Source organism: Delphinapterus leucas, chromosome 3, assembly GCF_059928025.1.
Source record: "Delphinapterus leucas isolate spDelLeu-1000000601 "Yukka" chromosome 3, BTC_Dleu_Yukka2, whole genome shotgun sequence".
In the NCBI taxonomy this organism is placed as follows: Eukaryota; Metazoa; Chordata; class Mammalia; order Artiodactyla; family Monodontidae; genus Delphinapterus; species Delphinapterus leucas.
The window spans coordinates 147,407,078-147,426,437 of record NC_143131.1 but is presented as its reverse complement, the minus strand read 5'-3'; the positions used below and the strand labels follow the sequence as shown (position 1 = coordinate 147,426,437).

The following is a 19,360-nucleotide window of genomic DNA, read 5'->3' as shown; positions in this document are numbered from 1 at the left end:
CTAGTCCAACTAATGCCTCCAGGAACGTGATGGAGTCAGGATCAGCCAAATATCAAAAAATCTGCTGAGTGAGGCCAGTAACTGGGGCATGAACTCAGTAGCCTTAATCATGATCCCTGAGAAGGATACAATTTCTATGATAAATAAGAAAAGGAGAAAAAGAGCCTCGGCACCCAGAGTTGATGCTCCTTCTTTTCTCTTTATCCCCCCTTTATCATTTCAAGGTCTAAACAAATCAGTTCAGAGTGAAGTTCGGGCTAAGACTACTAAAGTGGCCCAAACAAGTCAAAGTCCTCACTTTGAAATCTAACTTGGATAAAGGAAGAAGATGGGAAAGAATACAAATTCCCTGTTTGCCTTTTTGTTCTTCTCTTGCAAGTTTCTGTCAAAACTTTTAAAATTATATTAGTCTACTTGCTTATATTTCTCTATTCATATACCTTCTACCTACCACAGACTGACCCCTTTTCACACACTCTTTCACCATGTTTTCCTTCATGGGTACTTCCCATCCCATTCTTTTCTTTCTCTAATTTTCCACAAGCTTGCCAGGTTGCAAGCTCAAAATAAGTGTTTTATAGACCTAAATTCAAGTATTCAATAAATAGCGAATGAAACCTTGAATGGGAAAGAACTCAAAATGGGTATCTGCAGTCCACTTGGTATAGTGGTTGGGGTGGAGGGAGGCCACTGGTCTTTCTACTATCAGCTAGCAAACCCCCTTTTGCCTCCGCTGCCTGCCTCCAAATCACTGGACCATCTCGGCAAGTTGCTGATTTCCTGTGCTCCAGGCACAGTTCTGCCTGGCCCCACATAAAGCCACCTCAGGGTCCCTGGCCTCTCATTATTTCTAGGTTTCTCCCCAGCATAAAAAGAGGAGGGATAGGGCTTCCCTGGTGGCGCAGTGGATGGGAGTCTGCCTGCCAATGCGGAGGACGCGGGTTCGATCTCTGGTCCGGGAGGATCCCACGTGCCGCGGAGCGGCTGGGCCCATGCGTCGCAGCTGCTGAGCCTGCGCTCTGGAGCCCGTGCTCCGCGGCAGGAGGGGCCGCCGCAGTGGGAGGCCTGCGCACCGCGGCTAAGAGTGGCCCCCCTCGCCGCGGCTGGAGAGGGCCCGCGTGCAGCAGACCTAACCACTGGGGGGGAAGGGAAGAAGTTTGGGTATGCCGAATAGGGACTAACAGGACTTCATTTATTGTTTCAGTGATTGCCTCAAACCAGAACTGAGCAATTCAAAGTAGTTACCATGATATAGTCATCCTTAGACATGTTTTGTGGGAGGTATAGGTATATATGTGTGTGTGTGTGTGTGTGTGTGTGTGTATGTGTGTGTGTGAAAGACAGAAAGGTTGAAGTCCCTCACCATTTCCTCCTAACTGAATTCAATGGGCATGAAGGGAAAGGAACAATTGGGAAACTAGAAGAAGATAGAGGGGAAAGAAATGGGCTTTCTGTGGCAGATTAATTTTCAGGGGAGTTGGTTTAGACCCCATAAAAGCCAGCACCTCTGCTACCTTCTAACCAACTTTTCCTGTGTCAACCTCATTAAATTTCAAAGCTATAGCAAAGGAAGGACACGTATTCAAAACCAGTTGAGATCAGCAGCAAAATGTCTTTAAAAGATAGTATAGCAAGTTGTGTTAAGATTCAGAGAACTTACTGAACCAACTGCAGTGGGAAAATATAAAACTTTGCACCTACTCTGTATGATTTACCTGAGGCATTTCCAAGCCCAGATCCTGTGAGTCCGATCCCAAACTTCTGTTTTTTCTCGTTTGTAAATTCCTTTCCAGCTTTACTTTTAATTTCAAGATCAAAGATGATTTTCACAATAAACAGCAGGTTTCCCAGAATGCCTTCAATTCAACTGCTTGTATCACTGTTGTTTTTTTAATAATTCTGTGCGAATCTGTCAACAACACAAAGTTACTTCACTGAAAGCCACTAGAAACAAGTTGACCTTTCAAAAATAACATTAACAAAGAACACTTTAAAGGAATAAGTACTGTGATTGTACTATCAAGAATTTAGGCCATTTTTTAGTACCAACTATTCTGAAATTCACCATCCCTCCCTTTATTTGTTTCTACAATAGGACTGGTCAATAACCAACTGGCACCATTTAAAAAAAAAAAAAAAAAAAAAAAAAACGCTGACAAAATTAACATAGGCCTGGGACTTCCCTGACAGTCCAGTGGTTAAGACTCCATGCTTCCAATGCAGAGGGCGCAGGTTCGATTCTCTGGTTGGGGAACTAAGATCCCACATGCCCGGTGGCACGGCCAAAAGGAAAAAAAATATTATTAACATAGGCCCATCTTTCCTGTGATCTAAAAATGTATTTTACTTAATGTTAAAATAAACCTCCCATTCTCTTCATGTTTTGTATGAGAAAACATAATGTCTCAGCAATTCCATCTACTGTATAATCATTACTGCTAAGTGAGCCTACATTTTATATCTCTCATAAATGTACAAGAAGAGCAATGAATATGTATCACCAATAACAGAATTTAATATATCCTCTACATTACATAAAATCATGTTCATAATGGTATACGCAGCATTATTCTTTGAGTTATAAGTGAAATCTGTCCTTGAAGTAAGAATTACTCCAGTAAGCTCTGAACGTGTTATGTTGAGAGGGGAAACGGGGATAAGGACTACTTTGCAGAGTGGTTTCAAGGGTTAAATTAAATGACTGCAAGTCACCTGGCACAGCGTCTTGACTGTGGTAGAAACTGACAGGTTAGTTCCCCTTTCCCTCCTCTGTGAAGGCTTTAATGAAGAAGAACTAAACAGCTATACCCACTTCATCATCTCTTCCTAGATAAGTGGTCCTCAAAGTGTGATCCCAGGACCAGCAGCATCAGCATCAACCTGGAAATCTGTTACTAATGCAATTCTTGGGCTCCAGCCCAGACCTACTAAAGCAGAAATTCTGAGCGTAGGGCCCAGTAATGTGTTTTAACAAGCCCTCAGGGTGATTCTGCTCCTCTCTAAAATCTAAGAACCTCTGCTTTAAACTGAACTCCTTGCTCTTATTCATTCTAGATGCAGTATCATTTCTTAGACTGATGTAAAGAGCCAATTTAAGCTACGCTGCCCTCTGTAGTTAACACATTCTCTGGCCTAGAGCTTTAGAGTGATACATTACATCAACTTCAGAGACCTCTTGCTGAACAAATAAGAGATAGTCAACAAGGACGAAATAATTGTTCTACTCAATTAGATTAATAAATTGAGTATCATCTTCATTTCCTAGATCTTTGCTGGGCTTTTCCCACTAGTGGGCTGTCATTCTCAGTGCACTGTTCTAGCCTAGGAAACACCCTCAAGTGCCCAACCTGGGCCCAGAAACAGAATTAACTATGCATCTCAATCCAGTACTACAGTTTAAATGGACTGATGCCTGCTTGTGCCAAAGGCTAGTTCTGGCCCAATTCCTCCTTGGACATACTGCTGACACGTACTCTCAGTCCTAACTCTTCCCATGATTCCTGTGAGAAACAAGGTCAGTTGCCTTTTCCAGACCTATTACTTAGACCCCCCCCAAAAAAAAATTATTCAAGTGATGCATTCAACAAAGTGGACTAGTATATAATCCTGGTCTATAACCTTGGATCTGGGAGAAAAGTTTGATACTCTCTAAAACCTGAAACTTATCCTTTCTAGCAACAGGGTTGAAGAATCAAGAAGAGATTGAGTTCTCTACAACATATATATTTTGGCATATATTTATTGACAGCCACTATAGACACCATGTACCAACAGCTTGGTTTATCAGGAAAACACTGGACAAAAAAAGGGCTAAGTTCTAGTTATTGCTCTCACTTGCAAACTCTACAATATTGGGTAGGTCAATCTTTCTAAGACTCATTTTTCTCATCTATATAAAGAAAATAATATTACTCCTGGCTACCAAATTTTCTAAGCCATAAAACTTCCATACAAATACAAATATTTATGTAAAACGTTATTTTAAACACTTGGCATCGAAACAAATTTGTCAATGCAGTTAGCAAAAAGAGCACTTGTTTGGAAGACAAGAGACCTGGATTCCAGTTTTGATTCCATAATTAAAACTAAATAGGAGGGCTTCCCTGGTGGCGCAGTGGTTGAGAGTCCGCCTGCCGATGCAGGGGACACGGGTTCGTGCCCTGGTCCGGGAAGATCCCACGTGCCGCGGAGCGGCTGGGCCCGTGAGCCATGGCCGCTGAGCCTGCGCGTCCGGAGCCTGTGCTCCGCAACGGGAGAGGCCACAACAGTGAGAGGCCGCGTACCGCAAAAAAAAAAAAACCAAAAAAACCCAAAAAACCAACAACAACAAAAAAAAACAAAAAAACGAAATAGGAGAGTGGCCAAGATGGTGGAGTAGAAGGACTTTAAGCTCATCAACTCTCACAAGCACACCTAAATCACAACAACCTGCAGAACAATCATTGTTGAAAAAGACTGAAACCTACCAGAAAAGATCCTCTACAGCTAAAGACATAAAGACAGAACCATGAGACTGGTAGGAGGCATGGACTTACAATATAATCAAATCCCATATCCCCCAGGTAGGTGAACCCCAAATTGGAGAATAATCATATTATAGAGGTTTCCCCACAGGAGCAAGAGTTCTGAGCCCCATATCAGGGACCCCAGTCTGGGGGTCTGGCAACAGGAAGAGGAGCCCCTAGAGCATTTAGCTTTGAGGGCCAGCAGGGCTTGATTGCAGAAGCTCCACAAGATTGGGGGAAATAAAACTTCATTCTTAAAGGGTGCACACAAAATCTCATGCACACCAGGACCAAAGACAAAAGCAGTAATTTCACAGGAGCCTGGGCCAGACCTACCTGCTGGTCTTGCAAGGTCTCCTGGGAAGGTGGGGGGCAGCTGTGACCCACCCTGGGGACATAGACACTGGTGAAAGATACATGGGGGAGGCTGATATATTGGCACCAAGACCTGGTTGCACCCAACAGCCTGAAGGCTCCAGTGCTGGGATACCTCAGGCCAAGCAACAAACTGGGTGTGGACACAGCCCCACCCGTCAGCAGACAGGTTGCCTAAAGACTTCCTGTCCACAGCTGCCTCTAAACACAGCCCTAGACATGGCCCTGCCCACCAGAAAACCAAGACCCAGTTCCACCTACCAGGAGGCAGGCACAGGCCCCTCCCACCAGGAAGCCTGCACAAGCCCCTGGACTAACCTCACCCACCAGGGAAACAAAATTAAAGAATACAATAACTGAAATGAAAAACACACTACAAGGAACCAACAGTACACTAAATGAAGGAGAAGAATGGATCTGTGAGCTGGAATACAGAGTAGTGGAAATCACTGCTGCCAAACCAAAAAAAGAAAAAAAGAATGAAAAGAAATGAGGACAGTTTGAGACCTCTGGGACAACATCAAGCACGCTAATATTCACATTATAGGGGTCCCAGAAGGAGAAGAGAGAGAGAAAGGACCTGAGAAAATATTTCAAGAGATAATAGCTGAAAACTTCCCTAACCTGGGAAAGGAAATAGTCGCCCAAGTCCAGGAAGTGCAGAGTCCCATACAGAATTAACCCACAGGGGAATACACCACGACACACTGTAATCAAAAGGACAAAAATTAAATATAAAGAGAGAATATTAAAAGCAACAAGGGAAAAGCAACAAATAACAAACAGGAGAACTCCCATAGGGCTATCAGCTGATTTTTCAGCAGAAACCCTGCAGGCCAGAAGGGAGTGGCACAATATACTTAAAGTGATGAAAGAGAAAAACCTACAACCAAGAATACTCTACCTAGCAAGGCTCTCTTTCAATTTTGATAGAGAAGTCAAAAGCTTTACAGACAAGCAAAAGCTAAAAGATTTCAGCACCACCAAACCAGCTTTACAACAAATGCTAAAGGGACTGCTCTAGGTGGAAAAGAAAAGGCCACAACCAGAAACAAGAAAATTACAAAATAAAAAATCTCACTGGGAAAGGCAAACATACAATAAAGGTAGGAAATCATCCACACACAAAGCTAGTAGGGAGGTTAAAAGATAAAAGTAGTAAAATCTGGACTTCCCTGGTGGTGCAGTGGTTAAGAATCTGCCTGCCAATGCAGGGGACACGGGTTCGAGCCCTGGTCCAAGACGATCCCATGTGCCGTGGAGCAACTAAGCCCGTGCGCCACAACTACTGAAGCCTGTGCGCCTAGAGCCCGTGCTCTGCAACAAGAGAAGCCACCGCAGTGAGAAGGCTGTGCACTGCAACGAAGAGTAGCCCCTGCTCGCCACAACTAGAGAAAGCCCGTGCACAACAACGAAGACCCAATGCAGCCCCAACTAAATAAATAAACAAACAAATTTTTTAAAAAGTAGTAAAATCATTTGTATCCAACAATAAGCAGTTAAGGGATACACAAAACAATTAGATGTAAAATAGAAAATCAAAAACAGTAATCATCAGGGGAGGAGAATACAAATTCAGGGTATCTAAGATGCATTTGAAATTAAGAGATCAGCAACTTAAAATAAGCACATATAAATATAGACTCCTATACAAAAACTTCATGGTAGCCACAAAACAAAAATGCATAATAGATATACACACAAAACAGAAAAAGAAATCCAAACATAACACTAAAGTTAGTCACCAAATCACGACAAGAAAACAAAGAATGGGGGGAAAAACCTACAGAAACAAATCCAAAACAATTAACAAAATGGCAATAGGAAGATACATATCGATAATTACCTTAAATGTAAACGAACTAAATGCTCCAACCAAAAGACACATACTGGCTGAATGGATACAAAAACAAGACCCAAATATTTGCTGCCTACAAGAGGCTCACTTCAGATCTAGAGACACATACAGACTGAAAGTGAGGGGATGGAAAAAGGTATTCCACGCTAATGGAAATCAAAAGAAAGCCAAAGTTGCAATACTTACATCAGGCAAAATAGACTTTAAAATAAAGACTGTTATAAGAGACAAAGAAGGACACTACATAATGATCAAAGGATCAATCCAAGAATATACAACAATTGTAAATATATATGCACCCTACATAGGAGCACCTCAATATATAAGGCAAATGTTAACAGACAAAAAAGAAGAAATTGACAGTAACACAACAGTGGGGGACTTTAACACCCCACTTACATCAATGGATAGATCATCCAGACAGAAAAGCAATAAGGAAACACAGACCTTAAATGGCACATTAGACCAGATGGACTTAGTTGATATTTATAGGGCATTCCATCCGAAAGCAGCAGAATACACATTCTTCTCAAGTGCACATGGAACATTCTCCAGGACAGATCACATGCTGGGCAACAAAGCAAGCCTCTGTAAATTTAAGAAAACTGAAACTGTATCAAGCATCTTTTCTGACCACAACACTATGAGGCCAGAAATCAACTACATGAAAAAAACTGCAAAAAACACAAACACGTGGAGCTTAAACAATACACTACTCAACAGCCAATGGATCACTGAAGAAATCAAAGAGGAAATAAAAAAATACCTAGAGACAAATGAAAATGAAAACATAATAATCCAAAACCTATGAGATGCAGCAAAAGTAATACTAAGAGGGAAGTTTACAGCAATAAAGCTTACCTCAGGAAACAAGAAAAATCCCAAATAAACAACCTAACTTTATGTCTAAAGCAACTAAAGAAGAACAAACAAAACCCAAAGTTAGTAGAAGGAAAGAACTCATAAAGATCAGAAGAAATAAATGAAGTAGAGACTAAAAAAACAATAGAAAAGACCAACAAACTAAAAGCTGGTTCTTTGAAAAGATGAACAAAATTGATAAACCTTTGGCCAGACTCATCAAGAAAAAAGAGAGGGACTTCCCTGGAAGCACAGTGGTTAAGAATCCACCTGCCAACGCAGGGGACACGGGTTCAAGTCCTGGTCTGGGAAGATCCCACATGCTGTGGAGCAACTAAGCCCGTGCGCCACAACTACTGAGCCTGTGCTCCAGAGCCCGTGAGCCACAACTACTGAGCCCATGTGCCACAACTACTGAAGCCTGTGCACCTAGACAACATGCTCCGCAACAAGAGAAGCTACCACACTGAGAAGCCCGCACACTGCAATGAAGAGTAGGCCCCGCTCGAGGCAACTAGAGCAAGTCCGCATGCAGCAACAAAGACTCAAAGCAGCCATAAATTAATTAATTTTAAAAAAGAAAAAGAAGAAGAAAAAAAAGGGAGAAGGCCCAAATCAATAAAATCAGAAATGAAAAAGGAAAAGTTACAACCAACACCACAGAAATACAAAGGATCATAAGAGATGACTATGAGCAACTGTACACCAAAAGAATGGACAACCTAGAAGAAATGTACAAATTCTTAGAAAGGAACAATTTCCCAAAACTGAACCAGGCAGAAATAGAAAATACGAACAGACTAATTACCAGTACTGAAATTGAATCACTAGTTAAAAAATTCCCAACAAGCAAAAGTCCAGGACCAGATGGCTTCACAGGCAAATTCTACCAAACATTAAGAGAAGAGTTAACACTTACCCTCCTGAAACTATTCCAAAAAATTGCAGAGGAAGGAACACTTCCAAACTCATTCTATGAGGCCGCTACTACCCTGATACCAAAACCAGACAAAGATATCACAAAAAAAGAAAATTACAGGCCAGTATCACTGATGAACATAGACGCAAAAATTCTCAACAAAATAGTAGCAAACGAAGTCCAACAATACATTAAAAGGATCCTACACCATGATCAAGTGGGACTTATCCCAGGGATGCAAGGATTTTTCAATATCCACAAATTAATTCAGTGTGATACACCACATTAACAAACTGAATAAAAACCATATGATCATCTCAGTAGATGCAGAAAAAGCTTTTGATAAAATTCAACATCCATTTATGATAAGAACTCTTCAGAAAGTGGGCATAGTGGGAACAAACCTCAACATAATAAAGGCCATATATGACAAACCCACATCTAACATCATACTCAATGGTGAAAAGTTGAAAGAATTTCCTCTAAGATCAGGAACAAGACAAGGATGCTCACTCTCACCACTTTCATTCAACATAGTTTTGGAAGTCCTAGCCACAGCAATGAGGAAGAAAAAAAAGAAAAGAAATAAAAGGAATCCAAATTGGAAAAGAAGTAAAACTTTCACTGTCTGCAGATGACATGAAGATACAGATATATATGCAGATACATAGAAAATCCTAAAGATGCTACCAGAAAACTACTAGAGCTCATCAGTGAATGTGGTAAAGTTGCTGGATACAAAATTAATATACAGAAATCTGTTGCATTTCTATATACTAACAAAAGAATATCAGAAAGAGAAATTAAGGAAACAATCCCATTTACCATCACATCAAAAAGAATAAAATACCTAGGAATAAACCTACCCAAGGAGGCAAAAGACCTGTACTCCAAAAACTATAAGATGCTGATTTAAAGAAAGTGAAGATGATACAAAGAGATGAAAACATATACAGTGTTCTTGTGTCAGAAGCATCAGTATTATTAAAATGACCATAGTACCAAAGCAATCTACAGAATTCAATGCAATCCCTATCAAGTTACCAATGACATTTTTCACAGAACTGGAACGAAATTTTTTTAAATTTGTATGGACACACAGAAGACCCCAAATAGCCAAAACAGTCTTCAGAAAGAAGAATGGAGCTGGAGGAATCACGCTCCCTGACTTCAGACTATACTACAAAGCTACAGTCATCAAACAGTATGGTACTCACAAAAAAAGATACATAGATCAATGGAACAGGACAGAAAGCCCAGAAATAAACCCATGCACTTATGGTCAATTAATCTATGACAAAGGAGGCAAGAATATACAATGGAGAAAAGACAGTCTCTTCCATAAGTGGTGCTGGGAAAACTGGACAGCTACATGTAAAAGAATGAAATTAGAATATTCTCTAACACCATGCACAAAAATAAACTCAAAATGGATTAAGGACCTAAATGTAAGACTGGATACTATAAAACGCCTAGAGGAAAACATAGGCAGAACACTGTTTGACATAAATTGCAGTGATATTTTTTTGGATCTGTCTCCTAGAGTAATGGAAACGAAAAATAAACAAATGGGACCTAATTAAATTTAGAAGCTTTCGCACAGCAAAGGAAAACCATAAACAAAACGAAAAGACAACCTATGAACTGGGAGAAAATATTTGCAAATGATGCCATCGACAAAAGATTAATTTCCAAAATATACAAACAGCTCATACAGCTTAATATCCAAAAAACAAACAACGCAGTGAAAAAATAGGCAGAAGATCTAAACAGACATTTCTCCAAAGAAGACAGACAAATGGCCAAGAGGCACATGAAAAGATGCTCAATATCACTGATTATTAGAGAAATGCATATCAAAACTACAATAAGGAAAAAAATAAATAAACTACAGTAAGGTGTTTCCTCACACCAGTCAGAATGACTATCATTAAAAAGTCTACAAATAATAAATGCTGGAGAGGGTGTGGAGAAAAAGGAACCCTCCTACACTGTTGGTGGGAGTGTAAATAGGTGCAACCACTATGGAGAACAGCATGGAGGTTCCTTAAAAAACTAAAAATAGAGTTACTATATGATCCAGCAATCCCACTCCTGGGCACATATCTGGAGAAGACTCTAATTTGAAAAGATACATGCACCCCAATGTCCACTGCAGCACTATTTACAGTAGCCAAGACATGAAGGCAACCTAAATGTCCACTGACAGAGGAATGGATAAAGATGTGGTACATATACATACAATGGAATATTACTCAGTCATAAAAAAGAATGCAATAATGCCACTTGCAGCATCATGGATGGACCTAGAGATTATCATATTAAGTAAGTCAGACAGAGAAAGAAAAATACCATATGATAATCACTTATTTGTGGAATCTAAAAAAATGACACAAATGAACTTATTTACAAAACAGAAATAAACTCAGACATAGAAAACAAACTTGTGGTCATGAAAGGGGATAGCAGGGGGTGGGGGAGATGAATTAGGAGTTTGGGATTAACACATACACTATTGTATATAAAGGAGATAACCAACAAGGACCTACTGTATAGCACAGGGAACGATACTCAATATCTTGTAATAACTTATAAGGGAAAAGAATCTGAAAAAGAATATTACATATACATGTATAACTGAATCACTTTGCTGTACACTTGAAACTAACACAACACTGTAGATTAACTATACTTCAATAAAAAAAAGAAAAAAACTAAACGGCCTTATGAATTAGAGCAAGTTAGTTAAATGTATGCTTTAGCTCCCAGACTGAGGAATTACAATTATTATCCCTTAACTATGTAATAGAGGTGTTATGAGAATTGAATGAGATATTAGATTAGGATGTAGCAATGAACTAAATCTGAAAGGTGATTATTATCAATAGGTGTATTTTGCCAACACATTCTTTTCTCCCACAGCTATTCCAGCTTAAAAACTCAACATCTGTGACAGCTGTTGACAACAAAGCTGTATATTTTAACGACTCCAATTCCCAAAAAGAGGGTATCCACCATATAGAGGGTTGAGCTTGTTCTCCTGGGATAAAGGTCCTTAGTTGCTTCTCCTAGTCTCTTAGGTGGCAGCAAACAGGATGGGGGAGGGCCAATTCTACCCCAAGCAGTAGAACCTCTTTTCAGTGATAAACTCTCCCAGTCTCTAAAACTAATGACTAAAGGTCACAACACCAACTATCCTCATTCCCAACATTTTGCACCCATTTTCCAGAAATGCTTGGTACTGTTCCGAACATTTATTGTGAAACAACCAAGAAGAGCAAAATTCCCCACCCAAAAGTGGAAGGGAAAAAGAAGAATAAGGACTACTACAGCAGTTACACCGTTACAGTTACACCGTTACACAGAATCTTCCATAATGACACACTGCTCCAAAACTACCTCCTAGGGCTTCCCTGGTGGGGCAGTGGTTAAGAATCCGCCTGCCAATGCAGGGGACACGGGTTCAAGCCCTGTTCTGGGATGATCCCACATGCCGCGGAGCAACTAAGCCCGTGCGCCACAGCTAATGAGCCTGCGCTCTAGAGCCCGCATGGCACAACTACTGAAGCCCGCACGCCTAGAGCCCGTGCTCCGCAACAAGAGAAGCCACCGCAGTGAGAAGCCCGTGCACTGCAATGAAGAGTAGCCCCTGCTCACCACAACCAGAGAAAGCCCGCGTGCAGCAATGAAGACCCAATGCAGCCAAAGATAAATAAAATAAATAAATTTATTAAAAAAGGCAAACAAAACAAACTACCTCCTATACCAGGGAGCCATATACAAAAGGCACATTAATACTTAGATGGCCAAGTGACACTGAGGAGGAAGGTGTAACAACATGCTTTTTGGGGATGCCTTCACACTTCTGTGGTCTCAAGAATATCCATATTTTATTCAAAGTTTTTGATATTAAAGTACATAAAAAGTTAATGATCTAATTTCCCAATGTGTGACCTGAGGAATATTTGTCCCTAGGAATGTTAAACGGTTACTCAACAAAAGGGTTGTGAGGTTATGAAAACACCATGTTAACCAAACTTATACTGCCTTTATGCAGAATTTCTTGGAAACTTCAAGATGCTAGGTGTTAATGTGCATTACAGACCCCCAATAGGTGAACAGAGCAGATCTCATTTCTCAAACTTATTTGATCAAAAAATCCTCCACCCTGCCCTCAAGTTGACCTCAAGGACTAGTAGTTATTCCGAAAAAACAAAAACCCAACAATGACAGCTAGGGGAAAGGCTAAATTAATTCCCCTAGTTACTACTTTCTTATTCACAGCTCTGGCTCACCAGTCCCAATACAGTTTTGTGAGCCTTTCAAGGGAGAGAAGACTGTGGTCCATCAGAAACAATATTTACCAATAGATTTTCTGTACCTGGGCTCATTCAAAACTATTCAACAACAGCTCCTAGGGGCAGGAAGACATTGCAGTAACAGAGAACTACCTCTCTAAAGCAATGAGATGGGGCAAATGATTTATTTATGAGCAGCAATGGTACCACCTGAAGAGAGCCACAGCTTCAATCTCTTTTCATAGCCCTTTCCACCATGTCCTACCCTACGTTTTTTTGGTTCTCCGTTTGAAAATATGTTGAGGCTTACTATGTACATTAGGCAAGGCAAAAGGTCAAGTAAAATGATAGGAAAGATCAAAGGACTTCTTACAAAGGTTCATCCCCGGGACTGCTCACGACACAAATCCAAACCTTAAAAGCCAAATCCAAGAGCTGACTGGTGTGGCCCAGGCAGCTCACACATACCCAAGGGCTCCTAAATTGTGCCCCTTCCAAATCTGAGGGTTTCAGCTGATCCCTAAGGGTCCACATATTTTACAAAAAAAAAGGTTGACATCAAGAAAAATATAAACCTCTTTATAAATAAAAATGTCTATGAATAAGCAGATATTGCATATGATGGCTAGAATCCCTGCAGCTCCTCTTTTATATGTCACTGCCTTAGGCCACTGCTCCCTTTTACTATCTTGAGGGAACTGGTTCCTCACAATAGTAAGCAGCACTTCTGAATCATCAGAGTAGATGTTAAAAATTTTTGACATACCCATCAGGATGGCTATCATCCAAATAAGAGAAAATAACAAGTGTTGGTGAGGATATGGAAAAATCAGAAAACTTGTGCATTGCTGGTGGGAATGTAAAACAATACAGCTGAGAAACAGTTTAGTAGTTCCTCAAAAAGTTAAACATAGAATTACTATATGATCTAGCAATTCCACTTCTGGATATATACCCAAGGGAATCGAAAGCAGGAACTCAAACAGATACGTGTACACCCATGTTCAGAGCAGCATTATTTCCAATAGCCAAAAGGTGGAAACAACCCTAGTGGTCATTGACAGATGAAAAGATAAACAAAATGTGGTATATACACACATTGGAACATTATCCAGTAATAAAAAGGAATGAAATTCTGATACATGCTACAACATGGATGAACCTTGAAAACATTATGCTAAATGAAATAAATCAGATAGAAAAGACAAATAATATACGATTCCACTTATATGAAGTACCAGAATAGGCAAATTCATGAAGACAGAAAGAGAAGAGAGGTTACCAGAGGCTGGGAGAGTACAGTTTCTGTTTGGGTGATGAAAATATTCTGGATATTTCAGAACAGTGGTGATGGTTATACAAAACTGTCAATGCACTTAATGCCACTGAATTGTACACAATATGGTTTAAATGGCAAATTTTATGTTTATTTTACCACAAGAAAAATTTTTATTATTATTATTGTTGTTGGTTTTTTTTTTTGGCTACGCCGTGCATGGCTTGCAGGATCTTTGTTTTTGTTCCCTGACCAGGAATCGAACCCGTGCCCCCTGCAGTGGAAGCACGGAGTCCTAACCACTGGACCACCAAGGAATTCACCACAAGGAAATTAAAAAAAAAAAAGTTTGTGGTAAGACAGGCCAACACATTTATACTGTTATATACCACGGTTTATTTTGATCTTTCCTAAACTCTGCTAGTTCATGTTCATCATTTCTTTCAGGTGGCAGAGTTCTTGGGTTCTCTCTCTGTAGGTGGTAATTGTCCTGACCCCTAATTTAAATCAGTCATTCCTCCTGAGATTTAATCCACAAGATGAAAGAAAGGGAAGAGGGGGAGGGAAGGAGGAAGGACACCCACACACTCCGTCCAAACTGTTACACTTCAAATGTCCCACTCAACAATTCCTTGCTTTCTGAAAACTACTTGTTGAACAAAACAAACCTTCAGATGCTTACTAAATCAAGCCACTACCTATTTCATGGTACAACAGAAATCAGAGATCCCCAAATCTCCAAACCACTGAGGAGGAAGAGGCTGACTATGCAAGGAACACATTGGAGAAAAGGCGGGGGCTGCATTCTCCCTTCATCATGTAACATAAATCCTGTGAACATGACTGCAGAGAAATTGCTACTCTCTGCCCTTCAACAGCAGTTCTCTAGACTCCAAAATCTGAAAAACAAGTAAATTTCAATCTAGATGGTTATCCTAATTAGATGTTAATACAATCGGGATATGGATCCTTCTGCCATAACACCTTGTGAACTCTTTATCCCTGGGTCAACCCAATAGTCACCTTTTATCCTCACACTCAGAGTTTAAAAAATAAGGGGGTAAATTAGGTTGGCCACAATATCTTAATTAAATAATTAAAACCACATTTTCCTGAGGATCCTGAGGAGCTAAGAAAATATACTAAATCTCAAAAGTGATCTCTCCTTGGAATGCTGTCTTAGACAGACACAAGCCCTCTCAGAGAATTTTATTCAATTCTTTTCCAAAGGCTTTGGACCAACGTTAATCTTTGGGCTACAGAGACATCACACTAGAGCTTATTTAAACCACTTTGGGAACCAATAAGAAAGATCATTAAAGCAGGTTTCTAGATCAGCATGAGGTGAATGGGAAGAGTTTTTATTTCTGAAAACTACTGACGGTTAAGATACTAGTAGGCTCTTTCTGCAGCCTTGATACCTGCCAATTAAGTTGTTCAAAGCACAAGAATAAGAGCATGAGACAGTTTTAGATAGAACCAAAGAATGCATTTCTAACCCCAGCCACCTTTGATTACTCCTGGCAACAAATATTCCCAGTTTATATTTGATGTAACTGTTTACAGATTACAGAAACACTGCTATACCTTGTCATTTAACAAAACCTAGTGAAGTAATTAGGGTTAGTATTAGCACCCCCCACCCTCTGTCTAACCACTTGTACATGAATTTAAAAAGTTCAGCAAGGACAAGAGTTGTCCAAGGTCATCCAGTAAATGGATGCCTCTGTGCAAACCTATCATCACAAAGACCATCTCTACTCTCAGTGCCTCAAAAGTCATCTCTAGAGAACTCTCGAATCTACCTCTTCATCCTAAACACACCAGTGCACCATCCCTACCATCTGAGATCCAGGTATTTCCCTGGATCACCCGCATCCCATGACCTCGGACACAACATGCCACCTCCCCACCCAAACATTCCTATTCTGCCAATAGTATCATCACTCTCAGACATCCAGGCATGTACCACTGATCTCACCCTTGACTCTTTCTTTCCTCCTCCCCACTTGCTTTGTTATTAAATCACGCCAGTCTCGTTTATCAAAAATACACTGACGACTTACCTTGTACAGAGCATGCATGTACCTGACTTTGCCTTTCCCACCTTCTCAACCCTTGCTTGGACCTCATCATTTTCTATTTACCATCCCAATATTTGCCCTGCATGTCTTCTTGCTTCCAGCCTCTCCCTCTCTCCAGTTCTTATGCCCCATTATAAAATTATTTTCCCTAAACTACCACATCATATTAGCACTGTGCTCATAAGTTTTTAGCAACTCCCGTTATCTCTTGGATAATATTCAAAATACTCAGACACAAGGAAACTATCTTTCCAACCCCATCTTCCACTACTCTTTGATAAATATAACATTAGTATTAGTTTGGTCTTACAATTTTCCCCCAAATCCTTGAAGTACTTACAATCCCACTTCACTCCACTAAGGATGGCCAGCAGTGAGACTCCAGCTTTTCATGCCTTTGCCCATAACGTTTTTCCTCTTTCTCCTCCCCAACCCCTTGCCTCTTCTACCAGAGATTGTAAAATTTTTGAGAATGACCATTACATCTCATGTCTGTTTCACTACAGTGCCAAAAGCAATGCTATGCCCAGCACAGGCATGCAGACAAGAGCTGACTGACAGCAAACAGGAAATCTCCTAAGACCACAGGTCATTCTGGATAAGGAGTCAAGAGGTGCGACATTCTTCATGTAGAAAGAGTACATTACAAAGAAGTCAGTCATTCAGTATATATTTATTAAGTCTCTTTTAAATGCTCCAAAGTATCTTGTACAAGCTTGTTCATTTCAGTCTTGAACCACTGTAGTATTGTATAGTAAAAATATTTAACACTGTACTCCTGAATTTTCTTTTAAATTTCCAGGAACAGTAGTGTTTGAATTTCAGTCAATTTTAAAGACCTGAAATAATTTTTGTCTACAGAGGAGAGGGTAGAGGAAAAGAGGAGGATTAAAACTTATTTAAACCAACTGAATCCAGGCACTGGACTAATACATGTTTTTTCTTTTTTAATTTTATTTTATTTGGCCACGCCATGCAGCATGCAGGATCTTAGTTCCCTGACCAAGGATCAAACCCCATCCCCTGCATTGGGAGCACAGAGTCTTAACCACTGGACTGCCAGGGAAGCCCCTGGACTAATAAATGTTGTACTATACTCTCTCTCTTTCGCGTGCGCTCTCTCTCTCTGTCTCTCTCTGTCTCTCTCTCATACACACACATTTTTAACTAAGACAAGGTACTTTATCCAGGTTAAACATTGGAGTTTTAAAGAATCATTTCGTTTTCTGAGCCGTTCTGCAAAAATCTACAAGATGTAAAAAGGGAACAGTACAATTAAAGGTGGCAGCATAAAAACAGCGGTGCACGTGACATCACACTTGAGCCGTCCAGCAAGATTGCAGGGAAACATCCATCATAGAGGACACTGGGGACATACCCTAACAACTTCAGTGCTCTTGTTATCAGGGATCTGGACCCTTCCTCAAAATTTATTGTCTCCTCCCTCCCTTCTCAGAGTTGATGCTTTTCACAAGTAGCATGAATGTATACTAGAGACAATTTTGAAATTCCCTTCGAATTCCTTCCTAGTGTGAAATGGGCTATATAAACCACCAGCTCAGGACTATAGAGGTACAGAGGTTGTGGCGCAGGGCTACAAAGAGGTTGTGAATACAGTTTTGCAATCATTTCTTTCAAAACTGAGAAAGGCTGGCTGCCTCTTTGGCTCCAATACTCCTAAAGACTTGCTCTTTGAGAAACAAACTCTAGATTCAAGATAAAAGGTTCTGCTTTAAAATTGAGTATTTGGAATTTCATTCCAGATTCTTACTTGCCTTCTTTTATTTGTAAATACAAGAATTCCCCCTCTTACTTTGCAGGGATATTGTGATTCATAATAATATGTAAGGAATCTAGCCCTGGCACAAAACAGACAATAAATGGTGGCTATTTTTTGTTTCCTGATTCCTTCGTCAGTGTAAGATGTTCCTGGGATGTGGCTGCTATTGAATGTATAAACCTAAACTCAATTCAGAATCCTAGATTGTCTGAATTCCACACTTAATTATCACAAAAACCCAACTGCCTGGAACTAGGGTGAATAAAGGATATGCAGGCAACACAGGTCATTTAACACCCTCGCTCCAGCTTTATGAGGGTGAAATGTTCAACATGCTGGTTTAATCAGCAAAAGAATCTCTGGAGTCACAAAGTAATTCATAAAGTTGCAAACTAGTCATCTCTACACACAGTAAAGAACTGGTGGATAAATTACAAGGGGAAAGGCTTCTTCAGAGAAATTACTGCTCTTATTGTTCAAAAAATTACATACAATTTATCTTTTTTATAGTATTTATACTGGCTTCACCAAAGAGGCTGAGCAACTCGAGGGAATGGATTTATACAAAATTTATCTTTGTACTCGTAATACCTTACACAGTTTCTAACGAACACACACACATACAAACACACAGTTTAATCTATACCATACTTGTCTCAACAGGGTTCAGAATAAATCAAAGGAGGCAGACTATCCCAATTGCTGGGAAAACATAGCTTTGAATAGAATCAGCAGCTCTCAGAAGAGAAATACAAAGAGTAAAAAGAATCTGGTCCCACCCTTCCATTAGACACTCATAATTCTTATATCCCCCTACAATCAGAAAACAGAATAAAATTCATTTACAGTAATTCATTAGTTTTTAACTTGGGAGATAGAAAATCAGCAAGTTATTATTCTAAGCTATAAAACGAATGTAACAAGGTCCTAATAAGTTCACTGTACCAAGAGTATGTACATTTTAAAACAAGAGACAAAAAACTGAAGGCTTTGTTTTTTTGGCCATGTTGCACGGCTTGCAGGATTTTAGTTCCCCAACCAGGGATTGAACCTTGGCCCCAGCAGTGAAAGCACCAAGTCCTAACCACTGGACCGCCCGGGAATTCCCAAAAAACCGAAGATTTAAAGCAAAGATCTCAAACTGGATTGCAGTCACAAATCAATGCCTACATATGAGTTTTGTTCAGCCCACACGTTAGTGTTTTGAAAAAATTAAATTTTAACTGCCAGCACTTAAGTTGGAAATTTCATATAAAATTTCTGTATCCTGTTATCAAATGCCACTCCCTTGGGGGAGAAATATCAGACCTGACAACATTGGGTACATATTCTCAGGAAGATCACTTGAATTGAAGTGAGAGTTATCGCTTGAAACGGGCCTGTGCTTTCCAGCTTGCTCCAATC

At 40.0% G+C, this 19,360-nt stretch overlaps 1 protein-coding gene across 10 annotated transcripts in view; it reads right to left on the bottom strand.

Moving 5' to 3' along the window:
• The window catches only part of CREBRF (CREB3 regulatory factor), a 65,159-nt gene that overhangs the window by 37,928 nt on the left and 7,871 nt on the right, over positions 1 to 19,360 (bottom strand). For 5 of the 10 annotated variants that reach the window (XM_089909670.1, XM_022595096.3, XM_022595092.3 and 2 more), the window contains exon 2: positions 1,716 to 1,909. The exons of 1 other annotated variant lie outside the window; for it this stretch is intronic. In XM_089909670.1, the coding sequence (XP_089765796.1) occupies positions 1,716 to 1,724 (9 nt within the window). In that variant the 5' untranslated portion in view covers positions 1,725 to 1,909. Of the gene's footprint in view, positions 1 to 1,701; positions 2,255 to 19,360 lie in introns of all 10 variants that reach the window. 4 more of the 10 variants (XM_089909668.1, XM_089909667.1, XM_089909669.1 and 1 more) reach the window with 2 other exon arrangements.